Genomic DNA, 19,406 nt, shown 5'->3' with positions numbered 1-19,406 from the left:
TAGCATTTTCAATTTAATTTCGCTACTTATGAAGCTTTAAAATGTGGATACAATTTACATATTAAAACAGTGTTTGAAATGAGAAATGCAAACAATGTAATTTAATTTACATTTTCATTCTGCACCAAACATTGCTCATATGTCTTGGAAAATGCAAATTCAAATACAGAAATACATTGCCATTTAACATATTGCATTGCCATTTTGCATATTACATTTTGAATTAAATTATGCTACTCATATGCTTCCATACTCTGAAGGTCTAATCGCTGTTTTAAGTTATCCAGAGCTGTATGAATGTACAAATCTTGATTATCACAATATTATTAAATATTACAATTTTATCAACATATACAGCAACACTTTTGCACAATCGATACCCAGCTGATTCAGTTGTTTCATAAGAGGACCGCGCTTCTTCTCTTCTTTTTTCCTTGTCAACATAAAGGCAGTGAGGTGCGCCTCAGGTTTTTGGAATGAAAAAAGCACATTAGCTGTGGTCGGCCCCTTGTTCAACTGCAAGACATACTTAACTTGCGGGACGATAACGTATAACCCGTGCCTACAGACACATTTGCCAAAGAAGCAAATGGAAGAAGAATATTGCTTGAAACAGATGTGTTGATGCCAAAAAAAGCGCTGATGTTGACCTGAATCTGCATCATAAACGCAACAAATAGGCTTTACCTTTTATTTTACAGCATATAAAGCATGTATGCACATTAATGCAATATCATATTTAAACAACAAAACTGTTTACAAAAAGTCAACATATGCGCGCGTTGTTGTTGTCTTTTCATCACGCAGCGCGCACCTGAGCCATATATCATGGAAACCATATATCAAGACATAATCTTTAAAATAATATTTTCTATTAAAAATGTAAAAGGTTTTGTGATTAAAATAATAACAGCGGGGCATTGAATAAATGCATATTTTCCATGGAGCGAGCGATTTGAGAAAGTCAGCTATTTTATTTGACGGAAGACAAAAATATGATTGGAAAAAAACAGCCTATGCCGGTTATTAAAAATAATCAGTCAGTGTTTTCGATTTGTAATATAAATTAATTATTTAAGTGGAAAATAATTTAGGGCAGAATTTTATTCATTTTATTTAGTTTATTCTGTTCTTCTATGCTAAACACTGCAGGTGCGTGAAGATGCTCTGTTGTATTGTTCTATTATTAATATGCTAGCATTTAAAAATAAATCAGTATTTTATGCAATATTTAATGTGTCAGACACAAAATAGACAAGTCAATTTGTTTAATATAAAATTAATAGTAATCTGACCAGTTAACCATAAACAACCGATTAATGAGCGGTGGTTGTCGGTTAGCAAAATTAACCGAAATGAGCATCCCTAACACACACACATATATATATATATATATATATATATATATATATATATATATATATATATATATATATATATATATATATATATATATATATACATATACAAACACACATACACATATATATATATATATATATATATATATATATATATATATATATATTTTACTATAAATGACTATAGTATTTTTAATATGTAATGCCTGTTTTTATTACATTTTTTGTTTTTGCTGTTATATAGTTTTATTTGCTTCTGTTTGGTATAGCACATTATTTGACATTATAACAATTGAACTCAACCATTATGCCTCATGTTTCATTGACAGTTTTATTGATCACTAAGATATGATTGACTTGGGCTACGTTCACACTGCAGGCAAATGTGGCACGAATCAGATTTTTTCCCCCTCATGTGACACAGGTGATGACAGTGTGAACAGCCCAAACCACATGGAATCTGATCTTTTTAGGTCAGATCTGTGCCACTTTCATATGTGGTCTTAAATCAGACACAGATCTGATGTTTTGGAATGCGACCGCAGTGTGAACGGTTATGTCGGATTTCATGTGACTTTTACGTGATCTTTGAGTGACATGCGTCATTTTTCTGTGCTGCAAACATCCTCTACTCCTCAGCAGCAGGGCGTCAGTACCACAGAAAGTTGGTTGTTCATGTTGAAAAAGAATCTGAAGGCATAACTGGTGCTTGTTAACTAATCTGGTTAACGATTGAGGCACGGGTAGATCGCAAAGCCGAAAAGCGTTGTGGGTGTTGCGGATGGGGGATCTGTGTGCAAATGAGGAAGAACTTGAACTTGAAAAGGGTAATAATCATATAAGCATGATCTGACAACGAGCTTACTCATGCAGCACTCACATATGTGGATAATTAGACATTTTGTGTTCTCCGTAATGCACTTTTGCGCATGCGGGTCAGTTTAGGACCATGATCTGTTCACACTTCAAATCTGATAATGGTCACATTTATGAGAGCAGTGTAAACAGCCATGCGAAAAAATCTGATTTGAGCACTAAGCCTTGCAGTGTGAACGAAGCCTTGGATTCAAGTTGCTTCAGTTTAAAAGTGAAAATTGCAAAAATAGCTTAGATGTATTTTTTATTGCAATAAAATAGCTTAGATGGTGCTAATCTACTTTTGCCAAATAGCTTTTAGCTTAGCTACATTTTCCATAGGGTAGCTTTTAGTGTATTTCAGCTACATTTTGAGAAGAGTAGCTAATCTCACTACATTTTTCAAGTAGCTTGCCCAATACTGATAGACACATTTGCCTGTCTAGTTACCATGTGCAACATAGTATGATAAGGCTTTGTTCCAATTGTCCACCCTTTGGTCAAAGTACTGAAATTGTAATTAAAGATATCAGAAGCAGATCTCACTTGGCTTTGAACAGGGCTTCTCCAGCATCGTCCACAGCTCTGGCCCTCTCGTTCAGAGCCTCATTCAGTGCCTGAGTGGACTTCTCATCTGGAGGAGTCTGGGCACACACATGCACACACACATGCACACACGCACGCACACACACACACACACACACACACACACACACACACACACACACACACACACACACACACAACCATGTTAAACCCAGCAGAAAATAGTCTAGCTACATTTGACATTTAATGTCATAAAATGTTATCACAGTGCTCTCTAAAACACTTGATTCTGATTGGTCAGTAACAACATTCCAAGGTATGTTATTCCCAGACAACAACCATTAACACTAATAACGAATTCTCAATCTGGTACTTTGAATCATCTTGACCGCCAGTGAATACATTTAGATCCAGATTTATATATATTGTCTGTCATTTTGCTGTTTTTGACTAGATGGTTCGGGGCTGAATAATACATAGGTTAGTTTGTGCTACAGATATATTTTTTTTTCTGTCAGCTTTGCATTTAATTGATAAATAATAAACTATTACACATCAGAACAATATTTTGTGTCTAATTTTTTTAATTTTGTGGCAAGTAGCCCTGTAAAAGCAGGATAAAGTACATTCAGGTGGTTGTATAAACCATTCAGGCTTATAAAACAGCCTTCTGCTTCACTTCAGGCAGCTTATTCTGCAATAACAATTAGCAGACACCATTTGTAAATGCTTCAAATGACTGTGTGAGTGTGTTCACCTCTGAGTCCATGGCTTCTCTGAGTTTGTCTGTGTGAGCAGCGATGGCGGTCAGCGCAGCCTCCTGAGCTCCGATGGCCTGCAGGGTGACTTTAGCTGAGCTGCCGAGAGTTTCTTCCAGTCCAGCAGTGAGAGCTGAGAAACACACCAACACTCACTTATATCAATATACTCTACCATTCAGGTTTAGGTTTGTTATTTTTTTTGAAGCCAAAACCTTTATACTTTAACATGCATTAATCGGTTTAAAATTGACAGAAAAGACTGTATATATCTATATTTCATTACAAAACAATTATTTACCAAATTAGAACCGTTTAATTTAATTACTTGTTAAAAGATTAGTTAACCCATAAATGAAAAGTCAGGTATTTTTCACAACATCATGTTGTTTCAATCCACCCCTAAGACCATTCTTCATATTCAAAGCAAAAACTGCAATATTTTAGATGAAATCCAAGACAGTACAAACAGAGTTGAACCACTGAAGTCAGATGGAATGTCCAATTCAACTTATTCTTTATGTATTAGCGGGCGCAGCCATTTGAAATTTTTGGCTTGTGAATTCCGATCTCATTCACTTCCATTCATATTTAGATGTTAAACACAGCTCGTTATGCTGCTTGATGTTGCAAACTGATATTGTCCTATTATATTATTCTGCTTTGTCTGTATAATCATGCAAACACCTGTTTTTTATTCTTAGTCATTTCTCCCATAGGCAACTGAATCTGAAGTTTTAAAAGTAAGGTCAATACGATTTTCACACAAAAAAAATGTATACAGCAAAAATTCATTGTTATTAATCTCATCAAAATAAAAGTTTATTATGACAATTTGTGTGTGTATGATGTTTATTCACTATGTATTTATAAATACACACATGCATGCACATGAGAAAATTTTCATTTAGTCTTTATATACATCTTATTGACCTTATTCTCCGCAGACGAGCGGGCGCTGCCATTTGAATCTTTTTGGCACGAGACTTCCGGTCTTATTCACTTCCATTCATTTTTAGACATTAAAAACTGCTTGTTTCGCTGTTTGATGTTGCAAACTGATATTTCCTTGTTAAATTATTCTACTTGGTCTGTATAGTCATGCAAACATTTGTTTGTAGAGCAAGTAGTTTGACCGTTTTTTGCCGTTTATTATTCCTTGTCATTTCTCCCATAGGCGACTGAAACGGAAGTTCTAAGACAATCACGAAAACAGGCGCACTTCCGCATTTTAGAATAAGGTCAATACACATCTTATGTCCAAACAAACATTTATTTTGAATGCGATTAATCACTAGTAATTTTTGCCCAGCACTAAAATAAATAAAAAATAGAGACTCATGCATGTGTCAGTGTGTAATTTGTGAGGATATTGACCTGCCAGCGCATCCAGCTCAGCTTTATCCTGTTGAGCCAGTCTAGCGGTCACTTCCTCCGCTGGCCTTTCCTTCACAGCCGGTTCAGGTTCAGTGCATTCCTTACAACACTCTTCAGCTACACACACAGACGAAAACAAAGCACAAAGAGTCACTCCAGCACATTGGTAATCATCACATTTTCTTTGAGCTTTGCAGTACACCATATGAGATGGGGGGGAAATGATAAAACTGGGTGATGTTAAACAATGTAGATGAAACTATTTAGTGTCTTCATCATGCATGCAATAAAGACATAAAACATGAATATAGTCAAATGATCTGTGAACAAATGGCTCAAATAATCAGATTTTTAAAAATAAATCAGCAAAAAAAGGGAAAAATAAACTCATGACATAAAGCAGACCCCCTACTTTTTCATTATTTTTTTGTAAAATTTTCTGCTCTAAATTTTTTGATTTTGTGGTGGTGATTCACAGAAATTTGTGGACAATTTTGCAAGTAAAAAAATATATACAAGTATAAAAAATGGTATCCATATTATTTACCATATTAGGTAGCCTACTATGTTAAGTGTGCTATATGACACAAATCATAAAAATAAAGCTTCTTTTTTGGTCTCTTGTCAAGACAAGATCTAAAACAGTAAGGATTAAGCCAAACAAAGGTTGCATAACTCTTATTTTTATCCACAATCTTACTTTTTCTCAGATTCCACTCCCTGGAGCATTTGACATCATGTACCTCACTCAGGACATGCATTATTATATCTTCCCCTACCGTAATACACCTAAAACACGGATTGCCATAAAACTAGTCAATGGCAAAAAATCGTTTTCGTTAACCTCCATCATTGTAAGCTGCTTGCTTGTAGGCATGAGCCGGTATAAATTTCTGACAGTATGATAACCTTGGATAAAAATATCACGGTTTCACGGTATCAATGTATTGTGATTTCTGCTCTAAAATAAGATCTTTTAAATGTCGGGGTAAAGAAAAAAAAACTTTTTTCCCCCTACTGAACACAATATATTTTATTTTAAGAAACATTTCAAATATTTTAGACCAGTATATTTTGATGTAGAGTTTATTTGATGTAGAGTTTTATTGATGTAGATGTTTTTCTGCTGGAGAAAAAAAACTTAATTGAAATAGTTGTGAAAAACATGTTTAAAAAGACCTTACATATACCATGGGAATAACGGATAACTTTCGTGATTTTAAAACCTTGACTTTTTGAAACTTGACTTATCTTCCCATGCCTACTTGCTTGTCTGTCTGTTCCACTGCTCCGTTTGTTAGATGTTTGCTCCAATTTTTTGCAGTCTGAAGCCCGTCAAATGCACAAAAAAGCCAATTCGCACCACAGAATGTCAAATGCCATCTTTGTATTGACTTCACATGTAAATCGCTCGCGCTTCATCTGCGCTGTTTACTGCACAGGTTGCAAAACATTTCCCCTCACTCTCATGTAATGTTAGGACTGTAAGGGTGCAGGTGAAATGTCATTTTTCGAAAGACACTAAAATACATTACATGCGCTGCGTATGCAATGTCTATAAATCATGTAAAACAATCAATTGCAAACTAAAATAAATATAATTTGATTATATGTTTTGGAATTAGATGTTTTATCAGATTTTTAAAATGTTTTTCGATTATTTTGCGTTTATTATGAACTTTGCAACTTTTTGTTGATTTTACGTTGGATTTAGCAATCGCGGAAATGCAAAAAACTAGTGGGTCTGATAATGGTCTGAATAAAGAGTATTTTAGTAAACATAAATTAAATAAAAAAACTACTGGTCAAAAGAGCAAGATAATTACGATCAAATTAAACATTCAAAATAAATAAATAAAAATAAATCAAACAACTAAAGGAAGTTAACAACAGTCACTAAAATAAAATAATAATTAGCAAATAAAATAATTATTTTCAGAATTCAGAAGTACTCAAACTCTGGAAAAAATCTGACCTGTGGCTGTTAAGAGAAAGGCCTGCAGATGGAGCTTTTACAGCCACCAGTCTGTCCAGTTTAAGTCAGTCAAGTTGATTATATGATTACAAACAAAAACATCCAAAATATGTTTTATCTGCCATAAAATGTAAACTAGGTATGTTTAACCACATGTATGCAGTGCAAACACAAAAATTTGCTTTGGTTGACTCTTGTGGTGTTCCATTAACTCTCCTTAACTAGAATGAAATAGAAATGCATTGACAAAACAAAAAGACTAAACTAAAACTAAAAAAAACATTCATGAAATAAACGACAACTAAACTGAAATTCATAGCAAATCTGTACACAATTGTAAAACTATAATAACCTTGATCTGAATCTATTTTTGTATCATTGACCGATAGCGTGATAGTATTTATTTTAAGATCGGTTCCCATGAGGCTAGTACTCCAACACATTTGGCACAGATCACTGCAAAAGAGTGTGCATTTGTTAGTGGCTGGTGAAGAAAGTTGGTTAACAACCCAATGTTAGTAAAGAACTCAATAATCATACAAGCTGTGTCCCAATTCAGAGGATATGTACATTGCATTACAGGACAGAACACATTACTGTAGGGCAATGAACGATGTCCTATTTCCAGGGCTCCTGTGCCCTTGAAATGTGTCTCTTAATTAATGGGCCATGAAGCATATAATACAATACATACAATGCTAACTGTTTTCTTATGGTCATAAACATACAGGACCCCTAAGGTTTATGGTGTTTGTAACCAATAAACCCACATAATTATTTAATTACATAATTATATTTTATTACTTATTCATACAGTTAAAAAACTCAATGCTCATTTTTATTTTTTACTGAACTATCCCTTTAATAGCAGCTGTCATAATTCCAACAAGAGCAATCCTCTGTAGGCTGGACCTCCTCATTTAACAACATTCACTTTGACCTTTGGATATTTAAAAAAGCACGTCCTCTGAAGTCTTTGTCCTCTTAAAACCACATTCACAGATCACCGAAAGGCACAAAAAAATCCACAAGATTAAAGCATATAATTTTTCAGATGTTCTACGACCTAACAAGCACAGATTTCATTACATTCAGTCATAAAAAAATATGCTCCACCAGTAGATACAGACAGGAATTTTGATTCACAGTAGTATGACATTTTATCCCGGCTATAATAGTGTTGAATAATAGGCCTTTTGTGGAAACTAAACCACACAAAAAGCATTCCTCATGTCATATAATGAACTAGATTTCAATCTAGGGCTGTGCCATATGACAATTGACCATTTTGAGGGATGTAAACGAAAACAATGGTCTCAAGAATCCAAAAAGAGCCACACATTGATATTGTTGTGATAGCTCTTTTAACATTAAGCTATGATTGAATTGCCTCTTGTTACAGTTATGAAATTGTTTGATGCAGGATACAGGAATAAGAGAGCAACATTTAATACATTTTAAGACCTGCTTTAAGACTCTTTAGGTTTAGGTTAAACTCTTTACTCTTTTTTGCCTCTTTAGGTTTAAACTGTTAATATTGACATTTTAATTTACAGTATACATTTAGTAATTACTGAATGTAAGAAACTAATCCTAAACTAAAAAATTCATATGTTGAATAAAAATGCTAATCCACTAAGTAATGCTATCAGAACAGCAGAAAATATTAATTTTGTTTTGGTTACTGCAGTAAACAAAGCAGCGTAATGTCAAATCTAGCAGGATATTATCAATTTCATAAACTACGCAGCATCCCACTATTTACAGATTAAATGGCAGCATACAACTATACTTTGTATAATCAAAAATGATACATTTAATACCTTGCAACTCAGAATTTAAGACTTTTTAATGCTTTTTAAGAGTCTTAAATTTCTAATTTGTTTTATCAACCTTTAATAATAATAAACAGGAAATGTTCATGAGCCAATGACATGACAACATTGAAATGGTCTATAAACATCATAGGGACAATATAAAAAGTCTACCGTTTCATATTATGCTGTATTGTTTATCTTGTGATGTCACAAAATACTTTAATAGGTTTTCATAATTTATTTGAGCACAATAGTATACGCCATTACAGGGACGCAGGCACAAACATAAAAAACAGCTCCAATGTTAACATTTTAATTAGTGATTTTTTTATTTTATTTTAGATCTGTACTTTTTTGTTGAGTGTTTTATTTCATATTTCTAATTAGTTTATCAAATATTTGCCCTAAAGTTCTAGATAAATTGAGAAATATAATCACATATGAATGAGTACAATTCTGTACTTATTTTTTTTTTTTAAATACATGCGGTCAATATATACATATAAACAATTAATAAACTGATTATAATCATAGAAATAATTATAATATATATTGTTATTAGGATATTAGTAAGCCCACATGGAATCTGCGCATGCAGAAATCCACAGGTTTTCGAAAATTTTTAGCTTATCATTGAGTCAATTTATTTACTTGTGTAAATGTTTGTAAATGTATATTTATTCAGTTTTTAAATAAAATTTATAATTATTATTGACTAAAATGAAAATGTTTATATAATTTATTTACAATACCGTTTGTACAGTATTTTTTCTTCTTTTTGGTAGATATATAAGACACTTGCTTTGTTTACCAAATAGGTGGATCTAATTGGGCTCGCACTGTAAACATCAAAGTTAGATACTACCAAAATCATTCTGCATAAATCTGGCCCTATACGAGATACAAGAATTTGTCATATCGCCAAGCAAGTATGACTGTGCAAAAAAAAATACCCAAGCTCTTCTTATCTTACAATGAAAAAGTTTTACACTTTTAATCCGTTACCAGCTTTATTATCATTCTTTGTCTAGTCCAGGGAATGAAGGGCCAAAAACCAATTTGATTGAGGGTGGTGGGTCGAAGATAAATATACCAAACTCTGTTAAAGTTGCCATTGTTGATTTACTTATTTATTTAATATTTAAAAGAAAATAGAAATTTAATTTAACCATCTAAACTTTACACTGAACTTATAACAGCAAAAAATAAATAATAATAATAAAATTATAACAGAATGAAGTTAAGCTAGTCGAGCTGCACCTGTTTTTGCCTTGATTTGCTTGTGTTCTGCACTGTCCACTATCCATTAAGTAACAGTATTAGTATATTAAAAAATCTGATTGATTTACAGCATTTAATTGAAACATTTATTTTCAGTTTGTTATGTCTTTATGTAGCTCAGCTACAAAAAATAAAAATAAATGGTGGTGGGCCAAATTATTATTAATATTATTATATTATGCATGGTTTAAAGTGGGTTATTACTCTTTTTCTGTTTTTTATTTTTCTGTAGCATGTCAGTCTGAAATTTCAATTTTCATTTCCAAACATTATTTTTGCCATTAATTGTAATTGTACTTTGAGATTATTGTTTGCACAAGGAGTCTGACAACAGTCAGTACTACAAAAACTCAATCCAGAAGAACTTTGACAACATCTCTAAGAAGCTTTAAATAATCGACTCCTAAAGCTACCTGAAAAACTGAAAAAGTGTACCAAGTGTTTTAAATGCAAGTGTGTTCATACCAGCTGTTGATTAAGTTAATTAACAAATAAAATGTTTTTATGCATAATTTTTGTCATTTATAATAATTATACAGTGATGGTGGGATGATTGGCCAAATCGAAAATTATATGGGCCAATATGGACATCTCTGGTCTAGTATCACCAGAGCTTCTGCTTATGCATCTTAAGGCCAAAACAACAAACTCTTGACTTACCTTTTCTATCATAATTCAGCCTATTTGCAACATGAGCATCAACACACAATTTAGAGTAGAAGTTGGGTCAAGGCAAGCGTAAAAGGGCCACTGCCCAACACCATTACAGAGCATGAAAGATCACAGGAAAAACTATTAAAACTACTCTGTGTCCTTCTGACAAATGCAAGTCATTTACACAGAGGATGTCTTGAGAGCAAGTAAGTTATGGAATAATAATCATTTTTGAGAGTACCATTACTTTAAGGATGCAACCTCTGATATGGGACACAGTTACAATGAACAGAAAATGTTAGCATGGGTCACAGGACAGAACCGTGCAGATGGATGGAAATGAACCAGAAGGTGTGATGTTTGAGAACATGCAGAGAAAACGAGACACTGTGCTTCTGCCTATTAACTGATCTTTCAGGCTGTGGATCAGTTGTCATAAGCAGAAGACTGTGAATGATCCAATGCTGACCTGCCGCCGAGTGGCCAGATGGGCTTTCATCACTTGTACCTGGTGCGGGCACAGAGGGCACTTCGCTGATAGCCGAAATAATATGAGCCGCCTCTGCTGAGGCTTCTGTAACAACAACAGGACCTGATCAGAAATTAAGTTCACGGCTCAGCAGATGTGAATGACAGTTATCCAACATCTGCTGACATGTGATCCTTTGATCATTTGCATATGTAGACTTAAGATAAAGTTAGACATTCAGTTACTGTGTGTGTGCGTGTATCTGCTTAAAAACTCAAATGACCACCCTGTGTATGAATATATCCAATTACATACATTTCAGAATGTAATGAGTGGTATTTCCAAATTTATACAAAATCAAAGGAGAAAAGTACTTGGATGACCTGTTTCTACATGTGCATTTAATGGACACTTTACTCCCTTTACTTTACCCATTAGGCCACGGGAGGAGATTTGGAAATGGCAAGAATGCAATGTGATTCGCAATGACAACATGACATATGTATAGTTTTTAATAAAGTTAATTTAAGTGTTAATTGTTTTTAAGAGTTAGTTCACCCAAAAATGAGAATTCTGTTACTAACTACTCTCAATGACTTCAATCATTGTCGAAACACAAGTTAAGACATTTTACATAATATTCAAGAGCTCTCTCATCTTCCCTACATAGCATTGGTACCAAAACGTTCAAAGAAAAGGGACCAAAATATTGTTAAACCATTCCATGTGACTTAAGTGGTTCAACTGTAATCATATTAAGCTGCATGGATAAATTTACATGTGCAAAAATTTTAAAAATGACCTTGTTTACCTGTCCATGCAAGAACAAGGTTTGAGTTCACTACGGGCAATGCAATGCTTGCAATGTGTGATGCGCTACAGAGTTTAATGACAATGCCTGTTGAAAAAGAGAAACAAAGGGCAACAAAGTTTTTTTTTTTTTTTTTTACTGTTGATTGATTCACAAAAGTGTTCTTGTAGCTAGGGCTGTGACGATAACGGATTTTTGTTAATGCAGGGATGTTGGGGATGCATAAAACCGTTATGCTCGAATCCTGTTATATTTGCTTGGGCTGCTGTAAATATGCAGGTCAGGTAATCAACAAGTAGGCTACATGATGTTTATACGAGTTGGTTGTGGACGGCGCAGATCAATCATTAGTTTTGCAAACTTTTACCTACTTTGTCTATTCATTCATTCATTCATTCATTTTCTTGTCGGCTTAGTCCCTTTATTAACGCGGGGTTGCCAAAGCAGAATGAACCGCCAACTTATCCAGCAAGTTTTTACGCAGTGGATGCCCTTCCAGCCGCAACCCATCTCTGGGAAACATCCACACACACATTCCTACTTTGTCTAAATGATTAAAAACGATTTGATTAAACAAAACTGATCGGATTAATGGATGATTTTGTCAACGTTGAAAACTGTTTAGTATAAGCGACTTTTTTAGATATGATCACATAGTTCAACAACAAACATGCATCATTCAAAACTGAATATTTCACTTTTATTTTATTTTTACTATATTTGTATTTAATAAACCAGTTTGTGTTGTGCCACAGAAAAATAGACCCTGCGCACTTTTCTACATCTCAAATGTTATTCGTCCTTCTTATTTATTTTGTAGATAACTGACCAATAAAAAACCCATTAAAACTAAAATACAAATTGTAGCAAATTAAGTTTGTTCCAAAAAAATTTTCCCTGACAAAAATATATGAATTGTATTTTTTTGTATGTCCCCATCCGCTACACAACAACACAACTGCAGTGTTTCTTTTGCTCCACAGGAAATAAGGATGTAATTAACTGTAACTGTTGCATCACAAACAACTGTGATATATATAGGCTACATTTTGTGTAAACTTATTTATACAAAATTATTATGTTATATAGCCTATAGCCTACTTTAAATACATCAACATATATGCAATTTGCTGTCTCTCATCCAATGGTTTATAGCTTCTGTAATGAAAAAAAATACATTTCACCAGCCTTTACGCAAAGCCTATATTGATATACTGATATACAGGCTACATTAATTTAGGATAGTTTGACTAATTCAAAATACTCCGTCACCTGAACTCACCGCGAATGAGATGGAAAAATTAAGGTAAAATCTGAGGTAAAATCATATTCTCAGTTCATAATCTTTAAAATAATGACTTGTATCAAAAATGTTGATAGAGCTTTGTGATATAGCAATAAGAGCGATGCATTAAAAATTCTCATTTTTCATGAAGTGGTTGATTTAAGTTAGGCCTGCTTTATTCATTTGACGGAACAAAAAAAATTATGAAGAAACAGCCCATGTCGGTTTTAAAAAGCATCAGTTAGTATTTTAGTTTGGTAATCCAACTTCAACGGTAATAACCACATCACTGCGGTTAAGGTCTCATTATGGCAGTAATGCAGTGATGCGGTTATCGTCACACAGCTACTTATAGTTTCTTATCAAGTCAAATGTTTTGATGATGCATTTTGATCCTTTTCTAGAGTTTAAACATGTCATGTCAAGGTTTAAGTCTGTGGAGAATGTGGAAGCTCTCGGATTTCATGTACAATGTCTTTGTTGTGAGGATGAGCGTAGGTCTCAAGGGTTTGGAACAGCATGAGGGTAATTAATTACAGAATTTTTGGGTGAACTAACCCTTTAATTTAAAACTCATTATTAAATTTACTAGCAGGGATGGGCAAACTCGTTCCTGGAGTGCTGGTGTCCTGTGGAGTTTAGATCCAACCCTAATCAAACACACCTGCTTATAGCTTTCTAGTTATCTTGAATACACTGATTAGCATGTGCAGGTGTGTTTGATTAGTGTTGGAGCAAACCTTTGCAGGACACAGACCCTCCAGGACCGAGTTTACCAATCTCTTATACAGTACGAGTATGAGTGCACAGCTAGTTTTTTTGTTTTGGTTCCTCTGACTTGGTTATTCCCATAAATCTCTCATTCCATAAACAAATAATTAAACGACAAAGATGGATACACCCAGCCATAATTCAACCATTATGCTCACGTACTGTACATGAAAAACACACTTCAGTGTACAAATAAACTATAGCATCAGTACTATTGTCAGTCTTACAAACTACAATAAAGACCAAGAACTGTTGTATTTGTATCCTTGTTTGGAGAAAATAAATCCATGATCAATAAGACGTGAGATATTGTGTTAAGTCTCTGCAAGGAAATAGACAACTGTCCATGTTGCAAGCAAAACAAAGTGACACCAAAATATACACTACAGATATACACAGAAACATCTTATTATAATACTAAAAGTACACCATCATTTATTATAATCGTAATTGTATACACTTATATCAACACATGATCTTGAATCCAAAGCACTCTCAGTGCCTGGGTGCTTTCGGTTTCATTTTGATCTAACCAGGCCTTAATGCAAAATGGCCACACACTGCTTCCAGGAATACCAACCAAATAAAACACTCATTCCTTACATAATGGCATCCTGACAAGCTCAGGATTAGAAACATATGCATTATTTTACATACATAAGAAATCCCAAAGGACATTTTTAAAGCTTTTAATGGCGCTATCCTATGTGGATACACATAAAATTATAATTTCATCTGAAAACTGCAAATGACAGAATATATTTCGTCATGTGACTCATACTGTATTCATAGATATCTAGTTATACTCCCATTGGCCTGATATGTGTAATTCATTTTCCCTTAGTTGACCAAAATACTTACTTGTGTAAAAAGCAACATTTAAATATGTTACTTGTGTATAAAGCAATTTTTTGCAATATGTGAACAATCCATAATGCTATATTTTCCTTATACACGAGCTGAAATGGTTGCTGTTGAGAGTGGCTGCTTCCTCAAGAGGAAATACAGACATTACTTTGATTTTATTGAGCTTAAAAAAAATTATTGCTGTAAAATGCAGTCTATGTCCAGTCTCTAAATAACTTTCGACTGCTTTTAACTCGATCAGCAACTTGTGCAAGCATTTGAACAGAAATCATTCTATGACAATACTCGTCACCAAGGAGAACACCTGCACCCAAAAACATGGTTGCCCAACTAAGCCAAAACAGGCAAAATTATTTTTTTGTGTGCAGCATTGAGAGTAAAGTTATATTCTGAATGTAAAGAGAAGAGTACCTGCTTATGGGGCTGTTATACATATCGCGTCCTTGCGCACAAGAAAATTGGGAGCGCATGAGCATTTCCCAGAGGCACCCAGTTGAAAATTGCAAGAGTCACGTGCAAGAATTCATCAGCAACAAATCACGCCAAACACATCTTGCGCCTTGTTGCGGCGTGTGTATGATAGGGTCCTAAGCGTTGTTGTGTTAGCTGTTTTTCTCCTGTCTGACTCTGAACTCTGTGAATATGAAGCATGTCAAAGTAGGTGGAGTTTCAAGACACACCCACCAATTGCATAATCATCACAGACCAATGTTAGCTCAAAGATGTTTAGGAGCCAGAACAAACACCCCCAAAAAGTTGGCTTTGGTGAGCTGTTTCGAACTGCGGAATCAAACTCAAATCGAACATCGTTTTGGCCTGATTTTGTTCGAAATTATGCCATTTCAATACTTTTATTGATTTTGTTTAAGCATACCAGGGCCTTTAGGGAGTAACTGCTGCACATCTGAAAGTTCTGAAGCCTGGTTTATAACCAACGCGTTCGCTACTGCGCACAGCAAATGTGACATCATCACTGTGTTTGCAAAGTTTCGCTTTGCGTGTGAGCGACATAATTTTTTGAGACTCGAGCGAACAGTTCAAGCAGCGCCACATTTCATTTGGGTTGAATATGAATCACTTTGAAGAGATTTGTCTAAAGCAGGTACGACTGTACAGACATCTTTAGGATCTGTCCTTGTATGATCATTAGGGATAACCCAATGGTCAATAATTCTTAGCTAGAAATTGCAACAGCCATGAGAAAGGAGAAAAGTTTGGAAAAACCTGAGAGATACATTTGTTACAGCCAAAAAAGACCATGGCAAAAGTGAAGTTAATGATTAAAAGGTAATATTGGACCAGTGTTGCCTTTTTAGTATAAAAGCAGAGGACACAAACTAGCCAGACAGTAACAATAATGTGTGAATTGTGAAGTGGACTTATTCTATTAAAAATGTCAGTATTTTTTAGTAAATGTACTTCTTTTTGGCCTTTATTTATGCCATAACAAAAAATATATTTGTAGAGCAACCCATGTTCTGTTGTCATTGATATTTACCTTTAATAGGTAGAACTGTCCGAGATATAAACAAAAGCAAGTGATGTGTCAAATAATGATTTAAAAAATCTTGAATGATTTTAAAAATCTTTATAATCATTAACATAAATTATAAAAAATAATAAAACTAACAAATTTAAAAATGTTGAACTATGTTAATGATATGACGTGGTTCGGGAAACTTTCTACTTCTCTGTTTATCTGTCTGACTTCACGGTGGGCTTCTATATAAGTATAAAAGGCATGTACGTTTCGTGAGGTGCGTGCGCATTCAAAAGAGGTTTGCGACGTGGCACTGGGCAAAAGTATAAATTAGCCTTGAGAAAGGTACAAGTCCCACTTACCCTCCAGTGACTGAAGTGCTGGCGCTGGTGCTGGAGCTTCCTCTACAGAAGGTGGAGGTGCTGGATCAGACTTCTTGGCTTTAGCTTTAGGCTGTTTGGAGTCTTTAGTTGCTTCTGACAATGAAGAGATTTGCAGTGGTTTGACAGTCTCCTAATTCAATAAAAATACGAAATTAGCCAACATCATTGATTCTGTCATTAAAATCAGTTATATAATAATAATAATATGCTCACATAGTTGCATAGCTAAATCTAATTACAGAATGCATATTATTTGTGTCTTCTTTAAGAATTAAAGTGATTTTAAAGGGCCATGAAACCCCCGTTTCAACAGCGTGTTTTCACATCTCTAGTTTGGAAAAAGTCAGGAAAGTGGGTGTGTCTAGCGCGGTATAGGTGGGAGTGACGGGGCAGGGAAAGATGGAAGGATTTGAATAAAAATGGGATTTTTCATTTACGCACACGCTGATTTTCACTGAGGCAAAAGAAACACACAGATGCAGAGGAGAAAGACAGAGACTTTGTTTAATGACTGTTGAATGTTTGATACCGCACGTCGTCAGAAAGCCGTTTGTGTGTAGACTATCCTGTCACAAAATGCATCGAAATTAACATGACGGTCTTTAATGTTTACATGTTTACAGAGAACAGCATTTACAGCAGATCTTTCAGTCCATAATATTGTAGTGATATTAATGTACTGTAAGCTTCGAAATGATTTTGACTAAGGTCTGTCTTTAAACACTGAAAGAGTACTGCTGACGATACGAATTAACTTTGCCATTTGAATAAAAAAATAAAAAATAAAAAGACAGATGAATCAACACCAACTGGAGCTGCGTCTTTTTTAAAAGGAGACAAGCAGCAAATGCGGAAAGCCAAGCTCTCGAGTAAAAAATGTTCCATACAAACGTATTTCTGCCGCGTGTTGCGTGCAGTGTAATCTACATGCGAGTCCAGCTGCGCTCTCATAGCGGGAAAATGAAAACAAAACCTTCGTTGCAGGACATTTAAAAACGCAACACAGATGACCCGTATCTCTCATATGGGTAACAATTCTTCTTCTCCCACTTGTTTTCTTCTTCTTTCTTTTTCGAAGCTATCATGCATATTAATGAAGTTGCACCGCATACACAATAGAGCGCACTGTTTGGTTTGAACCAAGTCTTTGTCATGAATGAATGCAGCACACTCAGAGAGGTCACAAAGTACTCCCAGGTATAGAAAGCCAGTCTCTATGCTGAAATACATGCAAGGATCTAATCGGCGTGACGCAGCTTCATAAATTTGTTTCAAACTGGAACAATGAATTTGCTTGAAGTAACGCACAAACACCCTATTTTCACTTCTTTGTGTAATATATGTCCAAATAGTGGTTTTAGCAGCATGGGACACATATATGACTGTCAACAGCTCAAAAAATGTGTTTTGGTTGTTCGTAACCCTTTCACTTACCGGTTTCTTTTGTATAGGTACGGGTGGAGAAGGGGGTGCCCCTAGCACCATGTCAAATAGTTGATCCGAATAGGGAACACTCTTCTCTACAGATGACCGAAATTTTGGGTCCCATTTGGCATAAAGGATAGTCCCACCAAGACCACCACCCACTGTTAAAAGACTAGCAGCCACTATTTTCCCAGCGGAGGATCTGCAGAACAATAAGCAAATAAATAAATAAATAAATAAATAAATAAAAACATTTCTTTAGCTCAAGTGATACAAAATAGGGACTGACAACTATGACATTATAGAAAAAATGTCTACATATGCAGCATAAATGAAATGTAATATGCTTTAGATAAATGTTTCTGCCAAATGGATAAGTGTAAATGTATGATTGAGAAGTCACTCATTTAATAATTGTCCAATTAACTACAAGAAAAATAAACAAATCTGCGTATAAACAAATCACAGTAAACTTTTGTTTAAGTGGAAATTAATTGTTTGATTTTATACCCAGAGTTTCCTGCTGTGGTGTATCTGCGGCAGTGCTGTAATGGATGGGCCTTCACTTTACCACACACACATTGCTGCAGAGAAACAAACAAACAAATCATCTCACATGCTCTACAACAAAATAAATGACGAATTAAAATATTAAGTACATAAAAAATAGCATTGTTTACACTAAATACAAGCATTGTCTTACATAAACGTTAATTAAATACAAAGAGCCACATCTTTCCAATGCGAATGCTATTCAGCGGGTTTCAAATTGGTAATCTTTTTGTGCAGTTTGTATATCTGTAAAGATCGGATATTTTATTTTGAGCTAATTTAATGTTTGTTTGTTTTTGTATGCTCTAAATAATAACACTTCTATTTGGAATTTGTGTGTGTTGGTGGTTTCTCAAAACATGAACTTTGAATGAATGAACTTTTGAATCTTTAATGCTTAAAATGAATCTTTAATGCGTATACATTTAGATGTTGGTTATTTTAACAGCTGTTATACATATTAACAATTGTTAATTTGACTAATTAACATATAGAAACGCAATAGACATGTTGGCAGCGTTTGTCTTGGAAACTTTCTGAACTTTCCCTGGCAAGGTCACGTCCTTCTATTGGACAAAACGTGTGTTTCACGGTGTTTACAGAACAGCGTTACAGCTCTATCATAATACGCTTGGCATGAAAATGGTTCTGGTAAAACACAATTGTATGTAAAACAGACATGAACTCATGTAAAACTAAGATTTTCAGACAGCTGTTGACTAGCTTGGTTATCCGGGTG

At 34.5% G+C, this 19,406-nt stretch overlaps 1 protein-coding gene across 2 annotated transcripts in view; it reads right to left on the bottom strand.

Annotated features, from left to right (window-relative positions):
* Positions 1-19,406, bottom strand: part of immt (inner membrane protein, mitochondrial (mitofilin)) — a 28,439-nt gene that overhangs the window by 8,448 nt on the left and 585 nt on the right. The window contains 7 exon segments of one of the 2 annotated variants that reach the window (NM_001001401.1): positions 2,763-2,860; positions 3,520-3,653; positions 4,898-5,014; positions 11,094-11,198; positions 16,670-16,820; positions 18,125-18,317; positions 18,626-18,699. In NM_001001401.1, coding sequence (NP_001001401.1) covers positions 2,763-2,860; positions 3,520-3,653; positions 4,898-5,014; positions 11,094-11,198; positions 16,670-16,820; positions 18,125-18,317; positions 18,626-18,699 — 872 coding nt within the window. 2 annotated transcript variants of the gene reach the window in all.

This window comes from Danio rerio, chromosome 14 (genome assembly GCF_049306965.1).
Source record: "Danio rerio strain Tuebingen ecotype United States chromosome 14, GRCz12tu, whole genome shotgun sequence".
Lineage (NCBI taxonomy): Eukaryota > Metazoa > Chordata > Actinopteri > Cypriniformes > Danionidae > Danio > Danio rerio.
The sequence above is the reverse complement of the archived record's forward strand: the minus strand, read 5'-3'. Positions and strand labels throughout refer to the sequence as shown.